This window comes from Chiloscyllium plagiosum, chromosome 4 (assembly GCF_004010195.1).
Source record: "Chiloscyllium plagiosum isolate BGI_BamShark_2017 chromosome 4, ASM401019v2, whole genome shotgun sequence".
In the NCBI taxonomy this organism is placed as follows: Eukaryota; Metazoa; Chordata; class Chondrichthyes; order Orectolobiformes; family Hemiscylliidae; genus Chiloscyllium; species Chiloscyllium plagiosum.
In genome coordinates, this window is record NC_057713.1 from 133,052,817 (window position 1) to 133,079,603 (window position 26,787).

At 41.4% G+C, this 26,787-nt stretch overlaps 1 protein-coding gene across 4 annotated transcripts in view; it reads left to right on the plus strand.

The window, feature by feature from the left end:
- pde7a (phosphodiesterase 7A) overlaps positions 1-26,787 on the plus strand; it is a 138,865-nt gene that overhangs the window by 47,969 nt on the left and 64,109 nt on the right. For all 4 annotated transcript variants that reach the window (XM_043689280.1, XM_043689281.1, XM_043689283.1 and 1 more), the window contains 2 exons: positions 19,704-19,764; positions 20,391-20,474. In XM_043689280.1, coding sequence (XP_043545215.1) covers positions 19,704-19,764; positions 20,391-20,474 — 145 coding nt within the window. The remainder of the gene's footprint in view (positions 1-19,703; positions 19,765-20,390; positions 20,475-26,787) is intronic.

Sequence of the window (26,787 nt, forward strand, 5' to 3'; positions counted from 1 at the left end):
ATTGTCAACCATTTGGGATTTCAAGGCAGTTTCTGGTCACTAATAAAAGCTCCTCTTGTTTTGTTATGGACCACAGTTTTCTCACAAATGGAGAAGATGCTCTGGTTCAAAGTATATTAATTTAGGTAATTTTGAAATATAATGAGTCAGAAATTAAACCAGATTTCTACACCCTAGTTTCTTACAGCAGTAGTGGATTTCCATATGCCTCCTAAAGTGGTAATATTACCCATCTATTAAGTCACTTACACGTTGGGAAGGAATGTAACTTTCATTTTCGACATGCTGACCACCTAATTTGTATTACTAGTGACATCCGATTTGAAGCATACACTTCAGCAAGATTTGACCATTACGCTTTAAGTTACACTTTTATAAGCTTAGACTGGTAATTAACCAACAGATTGCTGTGATGCTGTTTTTCAGCAGGAACTCCTCAGACATGAGGGGTAGTGGAAGACATTCCATACCTATAAATATTGTCAGTTAGGGAACAGGAAATCTTATTCGGCCAAAAATCTAGCTTGCCCTGCCTTCCATTCATGAAGACCAGACCTCAATGAAAATCAATTATTCTTTTAAATCCTCTTTATTGAATTCTTTTTGAACTATGTTTGAATGTATGCCTTAGTTTTTTAGGGCTCCTATTATTCAATGGTGATTGAAATATTTGGCTGTCATTGTTCCCTTTATTTCATTCTTTGTAACTAGATGGAAAATCATTTCTGTGAGTAAGGAAGAAATGCAAACGTTTTACGTTTCAACTAAATATTAACTTAATAGGTTACCAACGCTTAATATATTGGTTTCCAGAAGGTATTGGGTAACTTGAACTGCTAATCTCAGTTTAAGCAATTTGTATGCCACCTGTGATTTAGTGGGTAGCACCTTTGCCTTCATCAGAAGGTTGTGTTTGAATGCCATTCTAGGACTTGAATGTAACTGTCTAAGCAGATATTTCAGCACAGTACCAAGACACTTCTGAACTATCAGAAATCTGAAGAAGGCGTTTGGTGTGCTTTCCTTTATTGGCCAGAGTATTGAGTACGGGAGTTGGGAGGTCATGTTGCGGCTGTACAGGACATTGGTTAGGTGACTGTTGGAATATTGCGTGCAATTCTGGTCTCCATCCTATTGGAAAAATGTTGTGAAACTTGAAAGGATTCAGAAAGGATTTACAAGGATGTTGCCAGGGTTGGAGGATTTGAGCTATAGGGAGAGGTTGAATAAGCTGGGGCTGTTTTCCCTGGAGCATCGGAGGCTGAGGCGTGACATTATAGATGTTTATAAAATCATGAGGGGTATGGATAGGATAAATAGGCAATGTCTCTTCCCTCGGGTGAGGACACCAGAACCAGAGGGCATAGATTTAAGGTGAGATGGGAAAGATATAAAAGAGACCTAAGGGGCAACTTTTTCATGCAGAGGGTGGTACGTGTATGGAATGAGCTGCCAGAGGAAGTGGTGGAGGCTGGTGCAATTGCAACATTTAAAAGGCATCTGAATGGGTGTATGAATAGAAAGGGTTTGGAGGGATATGGGCTGGGTGCTGGCATGTAGGACTAGATTGGGTTGGGATATCTGGTCAGCATGGACAAGTCGGACCGAAGGTCTGTTTTCATGCTGTACATCTCTATGACTCTATGACTAAATGCAGTATTTCACATGAGATATTATTTCACACTTCTTGACACACAAAAAGATTGAGGAGAAAGTGAGGTCTGCAGATGCTGGAGATCAGAGCTGAAAATGTGTTGCTGGAAAAGCGCAGCAGGTCAGGCAGCATCCAGGGAACAGGAGAATCGACGTTTCGGGCATAAGCCCTTCTTCAGGAATCCCTTCCTGAAGAAGGGCTTATGCCCGAAACGTCGATTCTCCTGTTCCCTGGATGCTGCCTGACCTGCTGCGCTTTTCCAGCAACACATTTTCAACACAAAAAGATTCCATGGCTGAATTTGAAAGGAGTGCAAGGCATTATTCCTGGTGTTCTGGCCAATATTTATTCCACAATTAATACCACAAAGCAGATAATCTGGTCATTATTTCCTTTCTGTTGTAGGATTCCTGAGAGCAAATTATGTACTTTATTTCCTTGTTACAGCAGTGCCTTATGCTTTATAGCCGAGGATTAAAAAAAAACTTTTTTTGTGCTATTATTATTTGAGTAAGGAGTCTTCAAACTCTTCCTCAAAAGGTGTTGGAAGAAAATCAGTGGTTTTAGAAGTGAAATGGGTAGGCTCGTGGTTTGCAATGGGTTAAAAGGATATTAGGTGTTGGTGGGGAATTGTGTATTTGAGGTTAGAGTCTGATCAGTGATTTTAATAAATGGCAGAGCAGATTTGAGGCCAAATAGCCTACTTCTCCTTGTTCGTACATTAATTCAGTTTTGTAGTCTTTTCATCTTGCCTGCCTTGTCTCAAATATACTCAACATTTTATCTTTTTGACCATAGTTTTATTTACTTCCACTTAACTATCATCTTTTACTTTGCAAGCACAGGAGATTAATTCACTCCTTGACTTTTTTATTATCATTTCATTGAATCATAGCTGTTGCTTTTTTTCCAAGTTCTGATGAGATATTGTCCTTGTGTGGTTCATTTCTGGTTTACAACCATTACCAGAGAGTCGTTTGAAATGATTCTTCTCCCGCGCCTGCATTATTACTTCCTGCAGTTCTCCAGGACCCTATTCCTTACACCAACTGCTGCTCCTTTCACTCCCTACTGACGCACACATGCATGAACACGCATGTACGCACCATACGTATCCAAAAGCCAAGTTGTATGTGCGTGGTAAAGGCACCCACTGCTGTACAACATTAATTCTGTCCATTTGTCTACTGTGCTTATTTTGTTACTTTGGTTTTGTTACCTTTAGTATTGGGTGAGTAGGAATTTCCATCCGTTAAATATTGTGAAGACCGTAGTAATTATCTTTGTTCCCCACCGCAATTCCATTCCAAAGCCAAGTTGCGTTCTCGACTCCTTCCTGTCTACTGAGGCTGACCAAGACTGCTTGCAAATGTGGTACTGTTTTGATCCTGAATTGAAATTCTGATCCATAGATCCTCTATTATCAACAATTTCACTTGCACGTTTGTAGCATCACTGTCTCTGCCCTGCCTACCCTCTGTTCCTCTGTTTAAATTCTATTGCCTCTCAGAGCCATTGCAGTCTTCATGAAATTGAGCTTGTGTAAAAATCTGCTCCCCTCCCCCCCATCTTAACTTGCATTCATTTATGTGTTTGTTAATGTATATTGACTTCAATACCAGCAATGTCTCAGTTTTAAATTCCCTTTGTTTACAACACTTTCTCTGGCCTTGTTTCCCACATTGCGTAATTTCCCCCAGCCCTGTGTCGTCTCTGTTGATCAAAGTCTGACCCTTTGTGCATATCTAAGCTCATTTGATCCACCATTGACTGTAGTTATTTTCAAATCAACATATTCTCCTGGCTTAGCGATTGCGTCCCTGTGGTGCATTGGTAGTCCCCACCATTGGCAGTGGGAACTAAATATCCAAACCTGAGAATTGGGGCAGAATATTCTTAACTAGTCTTAAGTCAATCTAACATAAGCTTATTTATCAGAAAATTAAGATGATTTGCCCCTTGAATCACAAAAGAAACTAAATGATTAACTTTTAAAGAAGGTGTATTTACATTCCGAGTTGAGTGTTAAATTTTGGGCTGGCCTGGGCATTAGGTTTGTGAAGTGTAAATTGGATGTCAAAGTCTGAGCTCGCACCTAAGCAAAGTGGGATAAAGCTAGTTTTCCGGTGTGTCTCATTCTGCTTCAGTCTGATACCTGTTACATTTTTCACCTCCCAGAGCAGTGGGGACTACTGCACCATCAACAAAAAGCTGGAGGGCCCTCTAAGCTGATACCAATTGGGGCATTCCACACTTGAATTGGCCGCTCTCCTAGTTGGCAACCAGTTGTCCACCCCAGCTCTGTTACCACCTACACAGCTTGGGAGAGCTCTGCTGAGTATCAGCCAACTTGAGAACGTGCGAATATATAAAGGAAATTCAGTTTGCATACAAATGGCAGAAATTTAAATGAACACTTTCATTTGGTAAATTGAAGAATTATTCCAGATGCCATGTGTTAGATGACTTAAAATGGTTACACTTGGGACACTCGGTACAACATTTTGTAACATTTATTGTAACAACTGTGCTATTAACTAACTCAGACTGCAGGTGCAAACCTTCACTATTCCTATACTTCTAACCCTGGCTCACAAACCTAAAAGCTTTTTTTTCTAAATAATGAATCTCCCTTTACACATTTGGTGAGGAAAGCCAATGTGTCACTAATATAGATATTTTTAAGTTGGTATGTTGTCTCTGTCTCTGTCTGTCCCCCGTCTCTCTGTCTCCCTCTCTCTGTCTCTCTCTTTCCCTTCCTACCGTTGAAACACATTCACCACCCTTGGATGTGTGGCAGTGTATCTGGTAAGTACCTGAGGTAAATAGATCGTCGAGGTTCTAAATTTAATTTTTAAATTTGCTAGTTTGATCTTGATTGTGGCAATGGCAGGAATGCTTAATTGGCCTTGGTGCTCTGGTTTCGGGAAAAGCAAGTTTTGATCATATAATTGTTTGCCAGAAATTCGTGTTTTACAGTAAAGGAAAGTATTACTTCACAAAAAATAACTAAAAGGATTGAAGAATTAACTTTGAATTTTAGGTCAGATTTTACAGGATTTTATTTTTTGGCATCATTGATGTTGGAAGAAAAATAGATGTGATCCTCTTGAGTTATGTTCAAAGAGCTACACTTATGGCCATTAAGCACTTGGGAAACAGCTTGAGTTTTTAACTGAAGCATCTCCTGTTTTAACAAAAGTGTTTAATTTCAATTCCTGAGATGGAGTTGCTCCTTCAAAACATATATTTTGAAGAAAAATGACTTTCAACTTTTGCAAGTGTGTAATACAGAAGGATTTCACCATTGGTGGCCAGTTAAAGCCAATGCCTTTTTGTTAAAGAGTACCTCCACATTTGGAAAGATTCTTCACAGTTGAACTTTTGACAACCTGGCGCTGTTTATACTCTGAAGATCCTGAGATAATCACTTGATGGAAAATAGTCAACTTAGGTCTTCCAGTAACTTATTGTATTGGGGAGAAATCAATTTTCTGTTCCTTTTTCTAGCAGCATTATATGCTTTGTTATTTGTGGGACAGACGCAAGCTCAGCATAGTTGTGGATGTTATGGTCCTGCTAAATTTAGTATGTGAACCTTTTTTCTTCCTTTTAATACATGTACCAATTGGTTAGCTGTTGAGCAGCTCAAGACTGCTTATGATTCCTAGCAAGCATGAAGTGGGCCAGTTCTGGAGAGTGATAAGGCCAATCAGTGGATTGGCTGGATGTCAGAGGTTAAAGTGAGGGTGATTTACAGTTGCAATGAGGTGGGGATGGCGAGACAGAGCTGTTGCTGTCCCTGTCGCACAAAAGCACACTGTCTTCACGACTGGCAGCACTCTCCTTCCTATCATTACCAATCTTCCAAGCCAAGGAAGCCCAGTCAGCAGTTTCTAACTTTAACTTGGACCCCTAAGTATTCTGTGGGAGCTGGTTTCAAATATATTATTGGAGATTTTCTTTTCCTGTAGTAATGGGATGGACCTTACAGCTCCTTAAGCCTATTTTATCATTCAATAATGTAGAGAAACTGGTGTTGGACTGGGATGGATAAAGTTAAAAATCTCACACCAGGTTATAGTCCAGCAGGTTTATTTCGAAGCACTAGCTTTTGGAGCATCGCTCCTTCATCAGGTGGTTGTGGAGTATAAGGTTGTAAGACACAGAATTTATAGCAAAAGATTACAGTGACATGCAACTCAAATGATATTTGAACAAACCTGGGTTGTTAAGTCTTTCATCTTTCAGAATGGGTTGCAGATTTTGGTTCATTAATATGTAAATCCCAGAACTACTTTCAAGTCACCTTTTCGAGTTAACTTAAGGTTTATAACAAAAGCTGACATCTCAGCTCAGACAATGCCTTAAAAATTGTGAGGTCAGAGTCTGTCTGTACCTCAATCTTGAGCCAGACTGGTTATATTTCCAAAGTGCAATTTATAAAATATGCATTTTGACTGCCTGCAGATTGTGCATTTTTTTGAGCAAAACAGAATGTATCTGCAAATACAAATTCACCCCATCGACTTGTGTGTGCGAGAGAGAGAGAGAGAGAGAGATAGATAGAGAGTGCACGTGAGAGTGTGTGTGTGTGTGTGTGTGTATAGTGGGGTCACCTGTCGTGTGACATGTACCTAAGAATCTCCCTGTTGAGGCCATCCAGTGAAGATGGTTTGGGACCCGTTTACTTGAGAAAGAGTGTACTGGCAGTAGAGGGGGTACAGAGGAGGTTCACTAGCTTGATTCCGGAGTTGAGGGGGTTGGTTTATGAGGAGAGACTGAGTAGATTGGGATTATATTCATTGAAATTCAGAAGATTCAGGGGGGATCTTATAAAAACTTATAAAATTATGAAGGATAAGAAGTAGAGAGGATGTTTCCACTGGCAGGTGAAGCTAGGACAAAAGGGCATCGCCTGAAGATTAGAGGGAGCAGATTTAGGAGAATTAAGAAGGAACATCTTCAACCAGAGGGTTGTTAATGGATGGAATTCTTTGTCCAGCGAAGTAGTTGACACTACTTCAGTAAATGTTTTTAAAACTAACGTAGATTTTATTTGAACAATAAAAGAATTAAGGGATTTGGTGAGACTGCGGGTAAGTGGATCTGAGTCCATGAAAAGATCAGTCATGATCTTACTGAGTAGCAGAGCAGGCATGAGGGGCCAGATGGCCTACCCCTGCTCCTAGTTCTTGCGTTATAAAACCTTAAGTTATTTTGAGACTGTGACTTAAAAGAAGTTCTGGGATTTACATATTAACAATCCGAAACCTGCAACCCATTCTAAAAGATGAAAGACTTAACAATCCAGCTTTGTTCAATATGTCATTTGAGTTGCATGCCACTGGAATCTTTTGCTATAAATTCTGTGTCTTATGATCTTTATACTCCAACCACCTGATGAAGGAGCAGCGCTCTGAAAGCTAGTGCTTCCAAATAAACCTGTTGGACGATAACCTGATTTGGAGGTGCTGGTATTGGACTGCGGTGTACAAACCACACAACACCAGGTGATAGTGGAGACGTGAGGAAAGTCTTGGTGCGGTGCTCATTCTCATTGATAATGTGTTGCTGTCCTCGTGGGTCTGCTCCTGAGCCTGGCCAAATTGGCCATAAACAGATCCAGGCAGCGGGTCATGGAGGGGGTCGTTGTGGCCGATTGCCTGCCCCTCTTGTGTGGTTACGTTCGAGCCCAGGTGTCTCTGGAGAAGGAGACGCAATGTCCACCAACACCCTTGTTGTTCAGGGAGAGGTGGGCATCGCAGGGAGTGGAGTGTTTTATTTCCCCCTCCAACTCTATTTTGATTTAATCCCTGCCCTCCCCTTCATGTTTTTGATCACGCAGCCTTGCTGGGTGTGTGTCTGGGGAGGTGAGAAGGGCATTGCTTGTCATTGACCACTCTGGTTTAGATTAGATTACATTACTTACAGTGTGGAAACAGGCACTTCAGCCCAACAAGTCCACACCGACCCTCCGAAGAGCAACCCACCCAGACCCGTTCCCCTACATTTACCCCTTCACCTAACACTATGGGCGATTCACCTGACCTGCACATCTTTGGACTGTGGGAGGAAACCAGAGCACCCGGAGAAAACCCAAGCAGACACGGGGAGAATGGGCAAACTCCACACAGATAGTTGCCCGAGGCGGGAATTGAACCCGAGTCTCTGGCGTGTATGAGGAAGCAGTGCTAACCACTGGGCCACCGTGCTGTTTCCTTCCTGGTGGTGGTGAAATATAAATAAAGATTTATGCACATGTTGTTTTTCACTGTTTCCTGCACCTGCACACACACGACATGGGTGCTGGAGAAAATACAAAAAAAAGTGTTGCAGGCTGTAAAGAACATGGTGTAGTTTTTCAGCTCCTGAGAAGTACTGCGTGATAAATCATGTCTCACAAACTTGACTGAGTTTTTTGAAGAAGTAACAAAGAGGATTGATGAGGGCAGAGCGGTAAATGTGATCTATGTGGGCTTCAGTAAGGTGTTCGACAAGGTTCCCCATGGGAAACTGGTTAGCAAGGTTAGATCTCACGGAATACAGGGAGAACTAGCCATTTGGATACAGACGTGGCTCAAAGGTAGAAGACGTGATAGTGGAGGGTTGTTTTTCAAACTGGAGGCCTGTGACCAGTGGAGTGCTACAAGGATCGGTGCTGGGTCCTCTACCTTTTGTCATGTATATAAATGATTTGGATGCGAGCATAAGAGGTACAGTTAGTAAGTTTGCAGATGACACCAAAATTGGAGGTGTAGTGGACAGCGAAGAAGGTTACCTCTGATTACAACAGGGTCTTGATCAGATGGGCCAATAGAAGTGGCAGATGGAGTTTAATTCAGATAAATGCGAGGTGATGCATTTTGGGAAAGCAAATCTTAGCAGAACTTATACACTTAATGGTAAGGTCCTAGGGAGTGTTGCAGAACAAAGAGACCTTGGAGTGCAGGCTCACAGCTCCTTGAAAGTGGAGTTGCAGGTAGATAGGATAGTGAAGAAGGTGTTTGGTATGCTTTCCTTTATTGGTCAGAGTATTGAGTACAGGAGTGGGAGGTCATGTTGCAGCTGTACAGGACATTGGTAAGGCCACTGTTGGAATATTGCGTGCAGTTCTGGTCTCCTTCCTATCGGAAAGATGTTGTGAAACTTGAAAGGGTTCAGAAAAGATTTACAAGGATGTTGCCAGGGTTGGAGGATTTGAGCTACAGGGAGAGGCTGAACAGGTTGGGCTGTTTTCCATGGAGCATCGGAGGCTGAGGATGCCCTTACAGAGATTTACAAAATTATGAGGGGAATGGATAGAATAAATTGGCAAAGTCTTTTCCCTGTGGTGGGGTGAGTCCAGAACTAGAGGGCATAGGTTTGGGGTGAGAGGGGCAAGATATAAAAGAGACCTAAGGGGCAACTTTTTAACACAGAGGGTGGTACGTGTATGGCATGAGCTGCCAGAGGAAGTGGTGGAGGCTGGTACAATTGCAACATTTAAAAGGCATTTGGGATGGGTATCTGAATAGGAAAGTTTGGAGGGATATGGGCCGGATGCTGGCAGGTGGGACTAGATTAAGTTGGGATATCCGGTCGGCATGGACGAGTTAGACCGAAGGGTCTCTTTCCATGTTGTACATCTCTATGACTCAACTGGAGAACAAAGGGTAGCCTGTCGGTTGCAGCTCGAGTCTGTCTCCTGAGGAGGTCATTAAGGTACTTCGGAACTGGCAGTCGATGAGTTGAGCATTGTACCCCGTTCTCAAGGATGTCTTCATAAGTACTTCCAAGTGCCTATCACGTTCCTCATCTGAACAGATCCTATGTATGCGTAGGGCTTCTCCATAGGGAATGGTTGTTTAAAATGTTTCGGGTGGAAGCTGGAGAAGTGTAGCATCGTGAGGTTATCCATGGGTTTGTCGTAGAGTGAGGTGTTGAGGTGCCCATTCTTGATGGAGATGCATGTGTCCAAGAGTGAGACAGATACTTAAGAGTAGTCCATGTTGAGTTTGATATGGGATGCAACTTGTTGGTTTCACTGTGTAGTTGTTTCAGTGACTCCTTGCTATGTGTCCAGAGGAAGAAAATGAGGTCGTGCATAGAGAAGTTGTCTTCTTCGAACTTGTGCATGAAAATGTTGGCATATTGGAGTGCAAATTTGGTACCCGTGGCTGTTCTGTTTGTCTGGATGAAGAACGGGTTGTCAAAGGTGAAAACGTTGTGGTCGAGGATAAAGCAGCTGAGTTGCAGGATGGTGCTCAGGGATTGGCAGTTGGTGCTGAGTACTGAGGCTGTTGCCGCGATCCCGTCATTATGGGGCATGCTGGCATAGAGTGCTGAAATGCTCATTGTGACGAGGAATATTCCCAGTTCAACTGATCTGTGGGTGTTGACTTTCTGTGAGAAATCTGTAGTGTCGTGACAGAAGCTGGGGTCTACTACAGGTGACCTGAATGCACTACACGCGCTGTCTCATGCACACACATGCACACTCCTCCAGACCCATACATATCCACTTGCTCCCACACAGGCCCTTTCACAGACATATACCCCTTTACACTCTCAGATGATAATTTCCTAGCTCCACACACACACACACACACACACACACACACAGTTTGTGGGGTGAATTTGTACTTGCAGAATTACATTTTGTTTTATTCAAAAACTGCATGAATCAATGTAAGATTCTGTAAATCCCTTTTTTAGAAATAGAATCAGTCTGAAGATTGGGGCATAGACAGCCTCACACAGGGCACCTCACACTTTCAGTGCATTATCTGAGCAGATATGGCACCTATTGTTAAAGTTCACTTGAGAATGTAACTTGTTTTTTAAAAAAAGTTCTAGATTTACATATGAAAGAACTGAAACCAACATGGTCATTCTAAAAGATGAGAGATTTAATAAACAATCCAGGTTTTTTTCAATATATAATTTCAATTGCATCACACTGTAAACTTTTGCTATAAATTCTGTCTTACGATCTAATACACCACGGCCGCTTGATGAAGGAGCAGCGCTCCAAAAGTTAGTGCTTCCAAAAAGACCTGTTGGACTATCACCTGGTGTTGTCATTGTTAACCTTGTTCAGTAAGAGATTTGCTACATATCCCTTAGTACATTTGTTAAATTTTTTAAAAATCATGAATTTTAGGTTTAAAGTATAGTAGTAACAATCAATCTAACCTTGGATATCAAAATTCCAAATTTCTTAATCATTCTTTTCATGGCGAATCTTTTTGTAACTTCGGTCCCTCGGAACTGGCTCTTCAAACTAAGTCCCCTAATCCGGGCTGTAGAAATTGTTTCTACCTTCTGTCTCTGGTCCCCATTACTGTCTTGAAAGCTTTGATCAGATCTCCTCTTGAGCAACTAAATTCTAGCAAATACCTACTAGTTTGTGTAACCCCAGCCTATTATTTAGCTCTTAGTTCAGATATCATTCTGGTGCCTCTTCTTTGCACTCCTTCAAAGGTCATTGTATTCTTGCCAAGATGTGGCCTAGATTTGCAGTCTGTGCCTGCCAGCAGTTTTCTATTGCTTTAGTATAACATCTACCCTGCCCCTTCTGTCTGTCATCTTCTAGGTAAAATGAGCATTCCATTAGCCTTTTTTTTTGATTTATTTTCTGTACTTAATACATCTCTTGGGATCTTCACTGTTTCTACCTTATCACCGTTTAGAAAGTGTGTTCTATCCTTTTCAGGTCCTAAACGGAAGACCCCCATATGTTCATACTTTTCAGAACTTCTCTCTCTCCAAGACAAGAACCCAAAAATCTTAAATTCATTTCCACAGAAAAGGCATTTGGCATGTGCACAGCAAATAGGGGCTTGTTAACTTTTCTACATTAAGTTTAACTCTCCCTTGATCATCATGTGCCTGTCATAGTAGAACTAATATTTCATGTGAAATTTTCTTCATGTCTCTGTAATAAAATAGAATCTTCTACAGAGTGGAAGCAGGCTATTCAACCCTCTGAAAACCCCAACCCACCTTCGCTACTCTCTCCAACCCTGTAACTTGCCATTTCCTACGGCTAAGCCACTAACCGTGGGTGGCATGGTGGCACAGTGGTTAGCACTGCTGCCTCACAGCGCCAGAGACCCGGGTTCAATTCCCTCCTTGGGCGACTGACTGTGTGGAGTTTGCACATTCTCCCTGTATCTGCGTGGGTTTCCTCCGGGTGCTCCGGTTTCCTCCCACAGTCCAAAAATGTGCAGGTCAGGTGAATTGGCCATGCTAAATTGCCCATACTGTTAGGTGCAGGGGTAAATGTAGGGGTATGGGTCTGGGTGGGTTGCACTTCGGGTCGGTGTGGACTTGTTGGGCCGAAGGGCCTGTTTCCACACTGTAAGTAATCTAATCTAATCTAACCTGTGGGAAGAAACCAGAGCATTGGAAGAAAACTCTCCAACATGGGGAGAATGTGCAAACTTCACACAGATAGTTGCCTGAGGCTGGAATTGAAACCAGGTCCCTGGTGCTGTGTGGCAGCAGTGCTAGCCACCATGTCCCTGTAATAGCTCTACAAATTCTTAAAGTGCATTTGTATAGTCCTTTCATGACTTCGAATGATGTCAAATTCTATTACTGTTAATAAATTACCTTTTGAATTGATGTTAATCTTTTCATATGGGAACATGGCAATTTTTTATTTGCATTGCATGATCCTATAAATAGCAATTAAGTGTGGATGAGGTAATGTGTTTTTGATGTTGGTTGAGGGGCAAATATTGACCAGGAAACACAAGAGAATTCTCTTTGACACTGTGCCATGGGGTCTCAACCTGAGAGGTTTGGTGCGAGTTTGTTAATCACTCAAGCTTTCATTCTCACAGAAGGTTCACATTTCAATGATCTTGGTGAACCCTGGTCTGACAGTGTACTTCATTGGTCTAGAGTGCTCTGGCTCTATCTTTCAAAAGCCACAACCACCATCAAAATTCAGAATGTATGCCAGTTTCCCAATGATTTGGTGAGCTATGTCAGTACTTATGTTACCAATTTCGTATGGGGTTATCAGGGTGGGTGAGAAAAAGGGAGAAATGTTGGGTGAACCATGACTGTATTGAATGGTGTGTAGGGCTTGATAAGCTGAATAAGGCCATAAGAAATAGGAACTGTAGGAGGCCATTCAGTCTCTACTGATCAAGATCAATCTGTCTCACCATTACGTTTGCACAAGATCTGTGCCCCACAGCTTTCAGAGGGCAAGGTTCTTTGAAATGCTTGCCACAAACAGATGAAATGCCTCCTCATCTCAGCAGCACTTTGTTCTCGGACTATGTCCTCTGATCATGGAATGTCCCATGAGGGGAACATCATCTCTGCATTTACCCAGTCAAACCCCAATAGAATCTGATACGTTTCAAAGGGGTCACCTGTCATTCTTCCAAACTCCAGTGAGCAGAATCCCAAACTGCTTAGCCTTTGCTCATGAGACAATCCGCTCCATATCAGGGTTCATCCCAGTGAACCTTCTCTGAACTGTCTCCAATGAAATGACATATTTCCTTAAATAAGGAACTGAAACTGCCCACCATACTCTCGTGGTCTCACCAGCACTTTGTACAGATGCAGTAAGACTACCCCACATTTATTTTCCAAAATCCTTGAGATAAGGGCCAACATTCCATTAGGCTTCCTGATTATCTGCTCCACCTGTGTACTAGCTTTCTGTGTTTAATGCACAAGACACCCAAGTCCTTTTGTGTTGCAGATTTCTGCAGATTTTCTCTATTTAAATAATATTGTTCTTTTGTTCTCTCTTCCAAAATGAACCACTTCACGTTTCCCACTTTATACTCCATTTACCAACTTTTTGCCCACTTACTTAACCTATCAGTATCTCTCCTCTGAAGGTCACGTAGTTATCCTCAATGCAGTGTGTGTTTGTTGTGCATTGGTGATTCTCTGGTTTCTCTGAGAGAGATTATATCCTAATTGCTGTTTGGGCCTCAGGATGTTGAAACCCTTCTGGAGCTATGTCCCCTGGGCGTGTCTCAAGGATAGATCAGTGATAAGACTCAGTCCAGCAGTCAGCACTGTGCATTGCTTTTGTTGCATGCGCATCCTGCCTGTCTCTTTGCCTTGTGCTGAAGTAGTCAATTAGATATCAGTGCATTGAACAGGAATGCATCCAATTTGTCTTGTTACAATTAGGGAGATAATAGCTATTTAAGCAATTGTGCTTAGCAGGCACATCTTGAGCATGAGACCATTGCAGCTAGACCTCTGACCCCCTTCTAATACCTAATGATCTGCACCAAACTTATTTTGAAGTCACCAAAAATTTAATTCCCAAGTGCTGACTATCCCCTTAATCCCAAACACTCTTGATTTTTGAATAAGACTTTGAAATGGTACTTATCTAATTGCATTTTCAAAGTCTGCATTTACATTTACAGAGGAATCTCGATTATTCGAAGGACATAGGTGGGGAGTATTTGCTCGGTTAATCGAATTCCGGGTAATCGAATGCCGGATGACATAGTTTAGCCGAGCATCGGGACATTGCGATTAGATTAGATTAGATTAGATTAGATTATTTTGCAGTGTGGAAACAGGCCCTTCGGCCCAACAAGTCCACACCGACCCGCCGAAGCGCAAACCACCCATACCCCTACATTTACCCCTTACCTAACACTACGGATAATTTAGCATGGCCAATTCACCTGACCTGCACATCTTTGGACTGTGGGAGGAAACCGGAGCACCCGGAGGAAACCCACGCAGACACAGGGAGAATGTGCAAACTCCACACAGTCAGTCGCCTGAGGCGGGAATCGAACCTGGGTCTCTGGCGCTGTGAGGCAGCAGTGCTAACCACTGTGCCACCGTGCCGCCCAGATTTTGCCGGATAATCCGATATTCGGATAATTGAATGCTGTATAATGGAGGTTCCTCTGTATATAAGGAGCTTTGTCTGTTACTTTCAGAAGAGAGCTGAGATGGGTTAGTCAGATATGTTTTATTGCTTTTGGTTTGCCTTAACAAAGTGGCTGTCCCACGTTAACCCATAGAACATAGAACAATACAGCACAGAACAGGCCCTTCGGCCTCACGATGTTGTGCCAAACATTTGTCCTAGCTTAAGCACCTATTCATGTACCTATCCAATTGCCGCTTAAAGGTCACCAATGATTCTGACTCTGCCACTCCCACAGGCAGCGCATTCCATGCCCCACCACTCTCTCAACCTATCCTCGTATGACCTATTCTCCATTCCAGGCAACATCCTGGTAAATCTCCTCTGCACCCTCTCCAAAGCTTCCACATCTTTCCTAAAGTGAGGCGACCAGAACTGCATACAGTACTCCAAATGTGGCCTCACCAAGGTCCTGTAACGCTGCAACATCACCTCACAACTCTTGAATTCAATCCCTGTTCTCCAAATACTGATTTCAGTCCCTCTCTTAGTCGTAGTCAGTCTGAAACAAATTTGATTCTTCTCCTCTCCCTCCCTCAATTTGGTTTCTTTGCGCACTTGAAGATTATGGGAGGTCAAATACAAATAATTTAACTCTTCAATTTAACATTTTAATAAGTTATTGTCATATGGCTTGGAAGGTTTGTATTTTTAAATTAGGCAATTGATCTTTGTTTAAGCATGAACTGTTGATGGGATGATTCAGAATGGCAGCTGTGTATATTGGAGATGAGAATTCTCTGTCCAGTATATTAGACATCAGACTTCAGAGCAGAGAAATGTGGCTTTGTGAGTTTAATGCATACTGATTTGTGGTCACAAGTGATGACAGAGTGAAAAGGATTTCAGAAATTTGAGTTATTAATGGATGGCTGACGTACATGTGCAATTGTTGAGAAAGATCCCACGTCAAATTCAAAGGCTGCAATGAGTAAGCTAGTCTCTGGGGCACTGCAATTTGTTTCACTATCCCTTGAGCCAAGAAAGATGAGATTGGTGTGGGTGGTTATGATAGCCAAGTCTGATCCTTTTATCAGTGACAGATATGCACTTTCCAGGACAGAGTCACTGAATTTCTGTAATCTTAATGAGTGCCTGGTCAGCTGTTTTTTGATATTCCAAAAAATAATTATATTTGATCTCATTGTAAACTTATCTACTGATTTTGGCTTTCTGTCAGTTGTTAGAGGACTTGTTCTTGTAGATGTTTTTATTTTAATCAATTAATATTTCTATTCCAAAAATGCAATTGAGATTTAACTTTGGGAGAGAGACTATTTTGACAATAACATGAAGGACCAGTGTTCTCATGTGAGCATTTTCTGGCACATGCTGCAGAACTCCCATTGCAGAAATGAAATGCCAAGTGGAAATAAATGAGCAAGAACATAAGGAAACAAAATAAAGGGTGAACCGGAGAAAGGGAAACATATCTTGGAAAGGAAATATTTATGACATATGGTAAATCAGATAGATAGAAGATCTGGAAAGAGACCGGAGACCCAGCAAAATGGGAGGGGATGGGGGGTGTTGAGATGGAAATAAAAGGGGAGAGAGCGACATACCTTTTAAATGTAAGATAGGAAACACTTGTGAAAATTGAATGCATCAAACTGTTAACTGTGCAAATGTATCTGCCAATTTTGTGATGTCATCTTTACAGTTCAGTAAATTTTTAAAAGTAATGTGAAATCCTTTAGTTCTTATTCAACATTTTTAAGCACTTGTATTAACTGGTTTTAAATTTCCCATAATTTAGTGGTTCTTAAAACAAATGGCTGCTGTTTCTTGTGCACGTTCTATGCAGGATGTCAGAATCAGCCTGATAATTACAGTTATAAAAGAAATGAGAGCAGGAGGGGGCCAGATGGCCTTTCCTGGCTATTCTATAACTCAATACAAATCTGGGAATGTTGGCACTGGCGGTGAGTGCTGTGCATTTTCAACTGCTCAGTTATTGAACAAGCTTGTCCCTGTGCAGCAAGATCTGTATGATATCCACGTTTGGGCTGATAAGAAGAAAGTAAAGACTGTAGATGATGGAGATCAGAGTTGAGAGTGTGATGCTGAAAAAGCACAGCAGGTCAGGCAGCAGGAGAATCGATGTTTCAAGCATAAGCCCTTCATTCTGGTTGCTGATTATTCCTGATGAAGGGCTTATGCCCGAAATGTTGATTCCTCTGTTCCTCGGATGCTGCCTAACTTGCTGTTCTTTTCCAGCGCACACCCTTTTGCTGATAAGGGGCAGGAAATATTTGTGGCACGCATGTGCCAAGCAGTGAGAATCACTAAGATGATTTTGATGATCAATGGCATTACCATTGCTGAACACCCTGCTAATCAACGTCCAAAAGCTGAACTAGACCAGCCATATAAAAGCTGTAATGACAAAAGCAAGCCAGAGTCTAGGAATTCTGTAGTGATAACTCTAACTTCCCCAAAATCTGCCCACAGTCTGAAAGGAACAAATGAAGAGTGACTACTTTAGACTAATGTCCACTTGCCTTAGTGAGTGCAACTCCAAAATTCAAGGTCTTGATACTATCCAGGAAAAGCAGTCCATTTGATTGACTCTCCATCTACCACCTTTGTCCTTCAATTCCTCACTCCCAGTACACAATGGCAACAGCCTGTACCATTTGCAAGATGCACTGCATCTAGATCAGATGGGCCACTGGACTGAGAAGTGGCAGATGGAGTTTAATTCAGATAAATGCGAGGTGCTTCATTTTGGGAAAGCAAATCTTAGCAGCATTTATATACTTAATTGTAAAGTTCTAGGCAGTTGCTGAACAAAGAGACCTTGGAGTGCAGGTTCATAGCTCCTTGAAAGTGAAGTTGCAGATAGATAAGAAGGCATTTGGTATGCTTTCTTTTATTGGTCAGAATATTGAGCATAGGAGTTGGGAGTTCGTGTTGCGGCTGTACAGGACATTGGTTAGGCTAACGTTGGAATATTGTGTGCAATTCTGGCTCTTTCCTATCAGAAAGATGTTGTGAAACTTGAAAGGGTTCAGAAAAGATTTACAAGGGTGTTGCCAAGGTTGGAGGATTTGAGCTGTAGGGAGAGGCTGAACAGGCTGGGGCTGTTTCCCTGGAGCATCGGAGGCTGTGGGGTGACCTTTATTGAAGTTTACAAAATTGAGGGGAATGGATAGGGTAAGTAGACCCTGTGGTGGGGGAGTCCAGAACTAGAGGGCATAGGTTTAGGGTGAGAAGGGAAAGATTAAAAAGTTGCCCCTCAGGTCTCTTTTCTAACACAGTGGTACGAGTATGGAATGAGCTTCCAAAGGATCTGGTGGAGGGTGGTACAATTGCGACATTTAAAAGGCATTTGGATAGGTATATGAAAAGGAAGGGTTTGGAGGGATATGGGCCAGGTGCTGGCAGGTGGGACTAGATTGGGTTGGGATATCTGGTTGGCATGGACGGGTTGGACCAAAGGGTCTGTTTCCATGCTGTACATCTCTATGACTCTACGGCTCTATATGTAAATTGCAGAACCTTTTTCAAGTTTCATTCTCAAGTGAACTTTAACAATTGGTGTCATGTCGGCCCAGATAATGCATTTAAGGTGTGAGGTGCTCTGTGTGCGACTGTGCCAGAATGTTCAGACTGATTCTAATTTTAAAAAAGGATTTACAGAATCTTACATGGATTCGTGCAGTCTTTGAGCAATGTATGAGACAGACATATAACCTTATCATGGTAGACGCTGCAAGATGTGTCAGAGTGTTGACACAGGTACCACCATTACGTGAGGGGGCAGCTCCTACCATGTATGTGGCAGGTACTCATGCGACTCAGCCAACGTTGTCTATCTCATACACTGCAGGCAAGGATGCTCTGAGGCATGGTACATTGGCGAGACCGAGCAGAGGCTATGGAAACGGATGAATGGACACCGTGCAACAATTAACAGACAGGAATGTTCCCTTCCAGTCGGAGAACACTTCCGCAGTCTGGGACATTCGACCTCTGACCTTCGGGTGACAGTCCTCTAAGGCAGACTTTTGGACGGGCAATAACGCAAAATGGCTGAGCAGAGGCTGAAAGCCAAGTTTTGTACCCATGGGGATGACCTCAATTGGGACCTTGAGTTCATGTCACACTGCACTATACACAGATACTCCTACAGACCCATACACTCACGCAGACCCCCTCTCATACACAAGCTGTCTCTCATACACTCACTCATACACTCCCACCCTCTCACACACGCACACTCTCTCACAGACACTCATAACCCCCCTGCCCCCACACAAACACACACAAGTTTGTGGGGTGAATTTGTACTTGCAGAATTACATTGTATTTTGCTCAAAGACTGCATGAATCCATGTAAGATTCTGTAAATCCCTTTTTTAAATTAGAATCAGTTTGAACATTGTGGCACAGTCTGTCTCACACAGAACACCTCACACCTCACACCTTAAATGCATTACCTGGGCTGACATGACACCAATTGTTAAAGTTCACTTGAGAATGTAACTTTAAAAATGTTCTGTGATTACAAATGAAAGAACTGAAACCAACATGTTCATTCTAAAAGATGAGATACTTAAACAATCCAGGTCTTTTTCAATGTATAATTTCAGTTGCATCACACTGTAAACTTTTACTATAAATTCTTGTCTTACAATCTTACACTCCCGAACCGCCTGATAAAGGAGCAGCGCTTCGAAAGCTAGTGCTTCCAAATAAACCTGTTGGACGATAACTTGGTGTTGTGTGATTTTTAACTTTGTACACCTCAGTCTAACACCAGCATCTCCAAATCATCATCTGCCAATGTCTTTCTAATGGAAATTGGTTTGGAGGGTGCTGTCTGCATCTTTGATGATTTTCTGTTTGTGTCTCAATCAATGGACTCTTGGGAGTTGATTCTTCATAATTGGTACCTTATTATTAGCGGAGGGTGTAAATATTTTCTGTTTGTCTTCCAGTCAAAACCTGTTGATTGCATTCTGAAATGAATGCCAGCTCTGTCGCAATGTTTTGTTCAAAATTATTTACCTTCTCAGGCCAAACACGTTTTCACAGGACACTGGATATTACGTTTTCTGAATCCTTTGCTTTTTTGGAGTTGAAAAGTAACAGCTTCTATGTTGGTGTGCTATTTTTCAGAGACGAGGAGCCATTTCCTATGAAAGCTCAGATCAAACTGCGCTGTACATTCGTATGTTAGGTGAGTAATCAAACTGTTTTCTTTTGGTCTTCTGAATCGTCATCTGATACCAATCAATTTGTATCTAGTTGTAGTCTTAGAATCGTAAAGCATGGAAACAGAGCCTTCAGTTCAACTAGTCCATGCCATCCATAATCCTAAACTCAACTAAATCTCACCTGCTTGGCTGATATTCATCCAAATCTCTCCTATTCATGTACTTAACCAAGTATCTTTTAAACATAATTGTAGCCACATCCACTACAGAGATATCATGAGGATGCAAAAAGAGCTGCATTAGTGCAGCTTGTTCATTACGGTTTCCCTTGTTTAATAAGCCAATTATTCATGGCTTATTAAACAATGGAAATTCTCCCACAATAGAAAAATGCCTTAATAACAGATTGTATTGTATGGCTTGACACAAGTAGCAAGAACTACCCACTGCAGAACCCCTTGGGTAACTTGTATTATGCAAGAAACTCATACTTTATTGTGCATCTTGTTGTTAAAGGGTAAATCATCTGCAAAGATGTATATGTAGACTTTTCGTTGTTTTGCTTGACACTGGAGGGTTCTGCGTTGAACTTGGTATGATTCCTTTGGCACTTGTGTTAACCTTGAGCGTTCTTGGACATTTTGTTAAGGGGATGTACGAGTAAGGAGCCGGGCAGGATTTCAACCTGAAAGAAGAGATTCTCATCCCTATGTTGATTTTCGCCTTTTGCACTGTAAGTATATTATTTCATGAATGTCATTAGAGCAACTTTCTTTTCATGCTTTGGAAGGAGATCTATTTAGCCTATAATCCAGCTTGATTAAGGAATTTATCATAACTTTGGATCTTGAAGTGTAAAGTAGAAGAAAACTTGGCATGCTGAAACACCAGGACTATGTGCTAGAAAGTTGTTCCAGACTTATTTGAGCCTTCATACCATGAAAGTTTAATTTCAAAGAATCCTAAATTCTAATAAGGCACCAAACTGTTTATGGCTTCAGGATTATCCCGGAATGCAAGAGTAAATGTTATCCTGGGCTCTTTCTCTAACAGGAGCAAGGAGGCTTTGTTTGATTTGGCAGCTGTCTTTCTCTGTGTCGTTGAGAAATGGAGAAATATAAAAGTATGCCATTGAAATTGAGAGAAATTCTAGAACTTAGTGTCACAGAGGGATTTGGGTAGCATGGTAGTTGAAACACAAGATGATCCAGAAGGCAAATGGAATGTTACCATTTATTGCAATGAATACTAAAGTAGGGAAATGTTACCATACCTTTACGGGCCCTTAGTGATACCACAACTAGAGTACTTTTAAAATTTACTAGTGGGATGAGGGTGTTACTGGCGGAGTCAGCATTTATTGCCCATCCCTAGATGCTGCGAGAGAGTGCTGGTAAGCTGTCTTTTTGAATTGCTTCAATCTATGTGCAGTAAGTAGACCCACAATGCTATTAGGGAGGGAATTCCAGGATTTTGATTCATTCACACTGAAGGAACAGTAATACACCCCCAAGTCAGGATAGTGATTGGCTTAGAAGGAAATTTGCAGTTGGTAGTGTTCCCATCTGTCTGCTGACCTCGTCCTTCTAGGTTGAAGTTGTTGAGTGTTTGGAAGATGCTATTCTAAGGAGTCTTTGGGAATTTCTGCAGTGTATCGTATAGGTAGTACACACTGCTATTACTGAATGTTGATTGTACAGGGAATTAATGTACGTGGATGTGATGCCAGTCAAATGGATTGCTTTGTCCTGGATGATGCCAAGCTACTTCTGAGTTATTGGAGCTGCATTCACCCAGGCTAGTGGAGAATATTCCATCACACTCCTGACTTGTACCTTGTAGATGGTGGACAGCCCTTGGGGAGTCAGGATGTGAGTTACTTGCTGCAGGATTCCTAGACTCTGCCCTGCATTTGTAGCTATTATATTTATATAGTTGGCCCAGTTGAGTTTCTGGTCAATGGTAATCCTGAGGATGTTGACAGTGGGGGAATTCAGTGATGGTAACACCATTGAATGTCATGGGATGATGGTTAGACATTCTCTGATTGCTGATTGACATTGCCTGGCACTTGCATGAAGTGCATTTTACTGTCAGTTATCAGCTTAAGCTTGAATTTTTATCTAGGTCTTGTTACATTTGTGTATGGACTGCTACAATATCTAAGGAAGGAGAAATGGTGCTGAACATTGTGAAATCATCAGCAAATGCCCCACTTCTAACCTCCTCAGAGAGGGAAGGTCATTGAAGCACCTGAAGATATTTAGGCCTAGGTATTTAAAATGATGAATTGATTTGAGACTCAAAACAAAACATCTATTTCCTCTGGAAGAGGAGGACGTGAGCTTAAAATTAGGAGGTGGTTATTTAGGAGTGAAATCAAGAAAAGCTTTGACACACACAACTTAATAGAAATATAGAATTCTCTCCTCCACAAGTTAGTGAATATTTTATCAGTTGAAATTTTCAACACTGGCTTTGTGCTAGATTATCAAGTAGGACATCAAGCAAACGTGAGTAAATAAAGTTGAGGTATATGTCTGCCCTGATCGTGTAGAATGACAGAACAGCATCAAAGAGCTGCATGAGCAACTCTTATGGAATACATGTTTTTGGACCTTGGACAGCATCATCGTAGTATTCAGGTGGATTCTGCTGTATGATGAGGTTGCTGTCTATCTTTCACCACCTCGCCTCTTTACTCTCTCATTGTTCTATTATAGCAATTAACTGACATACACCCCTAAATGAGTCACAATTTCAGCAACGTAAATAGGGAAGACAACACTCATCATTTACAAACCCATCATAATTTCTGCCCCTTGATGCCAGTTTTTGTCTTTTGTCCAGCCATTTGATTTGATGTATTAATGCCACACTTACCTAGACACTGTGAAAAGCTTTGTTTTGTGTGCAGTGCAGGCAGATCGTACCATACAAAATGCATTAGGGTAATAGAACAGAATAAGGAATGCAATGTTAACGGCTGCAGAGAAGGCATACAAAGAGTGAGGTCAATATTACATTTGATAATTGAGAGTTCCATTCGGATGTCTTAATAACAAGAAAAGGCTGTTCTTGAATCTGTTGATACGTGTGTTTAAGTTTTTGTATCGTCTGCCTGACAGAAGAGGTTGGAAGAAATTATAATCTGAGCCGGGAGAGGTCTATGATTATATTGGTAGAGTTTCTGAGGCAGTGTAAAGTATACATGAAGACACTGGACTTGTATTGCATCTGACCTTTAACCACCTCCGCATCCTATCTAGTTGAGCTGAGCTTCTGACCCCTTGTGATTAACGTGGCAAAGACCTGTATCAGTCCTGCATGTTGACCACGTACAGAACAACTTGATTGTCCGAACGAGACGGGCGGGGAATATTTTGTTTGGATAACTGATAGCGATTTTACAGGACCTTGAGTTCTTCATATTTCAGAAAATCCGAAATTCAGATAGTTGACGTTCGATAACTGAGGTTGTTCTGTACTGCTGATACCCTTAACTGAACTTTTACCACCTCCATGTTGAATGCTATTCTGTTGTCCACTCAGAAGTAATTCGTTATTTTTCATTTAATTCATTTGCTATTCTGTCACCTTCTGAAATACATTATGCGTATACTCTCTGTTATTCCACATCGAAAGAAACCATTGTAAGTACATTCAACCCTGATAGAGTTTCTGTTTCAAAACCGCAATGAAATGATGGGCTGCCATTTTTCTTTGTATTAAATAACCACAGCTGAGAGTTTCTAATATAATTTAAAAACAAAATAAAAGCAACATCTAATATTTGAATATCTTAATTAGCATTTCAGTCCAAGGCCCTGACCATTTTTATAAACCTCAGGTTCAGAATTTTTTTTTAATAAGTGTTTGGAACATATCTTCAACCATATTTGACTTCAAGCACAAAAAGCCAATAAAATAATGAATGCGTATGTACTCACCCCAAATAAAAAAAAATACTTAAATGCAGTGTATCTCTTGTTGAAAGTATATTCTTTATGCTGCTTTTCACAAGTGCACAGCAATGATGCAGTTCTTAGACTTCAAAAGTGTTTGTCTTTAAGCTGAAGAGTCCTTTGATAGCTCTCATTTCCTATTTCAGTGCTTTTTCTGGGGTTTTTCCAAGTTACTACTTGTGATGTATGAATATTTTAATCCGTGAAGTTGATTGCACAGGGGTTTACAATATCCCTAAGGTGTTATTTAGCCATTTGAGCAATATCCTTCCATCATCCACACTATCATCATTTACAGCAGCGTATCTGTGAAATTTTGAACAGGTTTATAGCTTATGACTAAAAGATCATGTGATTGTAAAAGGCATCAGATGGCGTAGGTAATGATGTGAAGGGTAGGTCGTGCCTCACAAACCTTGTTAAGTTCTTTGAGAAGGTGATCAAACAGGTGGATAAGGGTAAAGCGGTTGATGTGGTGTATTTGGATTTCAGTAAGGCATTTTGTATGATTCCTCATGGCAGGCTATTGCACAAAATACTGAGGCATGGGATTGAGGGTAATTTAGCGGTTTGGATCAGATGCTGGCCAGCTGAAAAAAAGACAGAAGGTGTGGTTGATAGGAAATATTCATCCTGGAGTTCAGTTACTAGTGGTGTACCGCAAGGATCTGTTTTGGTTCCACTGTTGGTTTTATAAATGACCTGGATGAGGGCATAGAAGAATGGGTTAGTAAATTTGTGGATGACACTGAGGTGGGTGGAGTTGTGAGTAGTGACAAAGAATGTTGTAGATTACCGAGGGACATATGTAAGCTGCAGAGCTCGGCTGAGAGGTGGCAAATCAAATTTAATCTGGAAAAGTGTGAGGTGATTCACTTTGGAAGGAGTAACAGGAATGCAGAGTACTGGGCTAATGGTAAGATTCTTGGTAGTGTAGATGAACAGAGAGATCTCAGTGTCCATGTACATAAATCCTTGAAGGTTGCCACCCAGGTTGACAGAGTTGTTAAGAAGGCATACAGTGTGTTAGCTTTTATTGGTAGAGGCATCGAGTTTCAGAACCACGAGGTCATGCTTGAGCTGTATAAAACTTTGGTGCGGCCGCACTTGAAGTATTGTGTACAGATCTGGTCACCCCGTTATAGGAAGGATGTGGAAGCTTTGGAAAGGGTTCAGAGGAGATTTACTAGGATGTTGCCTGGTATGGAGGGAAGGTCTTTTGTGGAAAGGCTGAGGGACTTGAGGCTGTTTTCATTAGAGGTAGGAAGGTTGAGAGATGACTTAATCGAGACATATAAGATAATCAGAGGATTAGATATTTTGGACAGTGAGAGCCTTTTTCCTCAGATGATGATGGCTAACACGAGGGGACATAGCTTTAAATTGAGGGGTGACAGATATAGGACAGATGTCGGAGGTAGTTTCTTTACTCAGAGTAGTAGGGGTGTGGAATGCACTGCCTGCAACAGTGGTAGACTCACCAACTTTAAGGGCATTTAAATGGTCATTGGACAGGCACATGGATGAGAATGAATAGTGTAGGTTAGATGGGCTTCAGATTGTTGCACTGATCTGTGAAACCATCAAGGGCTGAAGGGCCTGTACTGCGCTGTTATGTTCTATGTGCAGGATCTTGCCCTCAATAAAACTGTTTAAGTACAAAACTCTACAAATTTTGCAGTTTCTCTTTTTTAAGTTGTACATGATATTCTCTGCTGTCTAGAATCTCATGGGTATGGTGTCCATACGTGGGTGAGTTGGTGGTGGGAACAAAAGTTATTTTATGTGAAGGGATAGCTTTTGTAACATTTGGTGGAGATAGGTGCTTCCCAACCTAGCACATAATTAAGAAATGGTTTCTAATGAGTTGGCTATTGGAATACCTGAGGAGATTCCTCTTGAGAATGTTAATTAGATTAAAAAACAACATTTGATTGTTTTATATACTATGTTTAGGCATGTAAAATTTTGCTAAGGCATTTTAAACTTATTAGTACAAAATATATTTTCCTTTGAACTGGCTTGTACAGTTGGAATGTAAAAACACAATTACAGTAACTTTTATTGGTGTTCATTGTTCTTCACATAGTTTACTGCAATCAAATAGATAATATCAGGACAATATCCAGTACACCATGAAAATGTCAGGAGCGCCTGCTCTTTATCATGTTTACTTGTCGGTGTGTGTGTCGGTGTGCAGCATCAATTTTTCTTTCATTACCTGATCATCACTTTTGTGTTTCTTCTGATAACTGTAAAAGGTATTTTGCTCTCATTACTATGTCCTGTTTTAGCTTACAAGGTTAGATGCAGGAGAAAAATTGAATGTCTTTGCCTACTGTGCAACAAATGTATTTTAAATCTGCTGTAGGAAGTCGTTTTTGTTACAAATAGTTAACTGGAACATTTTTTTTCCTCTTCTGTATGATTCTAGAGTAGAGTGGTTTTACAAAGAATCTGAACTGTGTGACGGTGTGTGATTGAAAAAAATCCTTTGGGGCATACTGTATCTAGTTGTGGATTAGGCCATTACACTCACTAACTGTAATAACTTGGGTAATTAGCTCTGAGACAGAAGAATATGTAAATTTGCTCTGAGTGGTATCTGCTCTTCAAAGGGAGTGTGCAGTACTGCAGGGAGGGAAAATTTGTGATGCAGCAAGCAGGGACCTTGCTGTAATAACCTGTAATAATTGTGCAAACTTTAAGGGTTTTTGGGAGCCCATGAAATATTCTTACAAACAGTTTTAAGGCAGTCTCTTGATTCTAAGATTCTACTTGGGCTCACTAGTTTCAGCCATGGGTCTTCACTGTGACAGCACAGGCCAATTCTTGACCAACAGGAGCATGGAGCAGTTTGTCTCACAAGCCAGAAGAATTCAGGGTGCAAGGGTTACTTCCTTTTCAATCCTCTGCTGCATTGCCGAGACCAAAGATGAGGTGGCTCAAAGCATAATGTGGCTTGATGGAAAATTAGATTAGATTAGATTAGATTAGATTACAGTGTGGAAACAGGCCCTTCGGCCCAACAAGTCCACACCGACCCGCCGAAGCGAAACCCACCCATACCCCTACATTTAC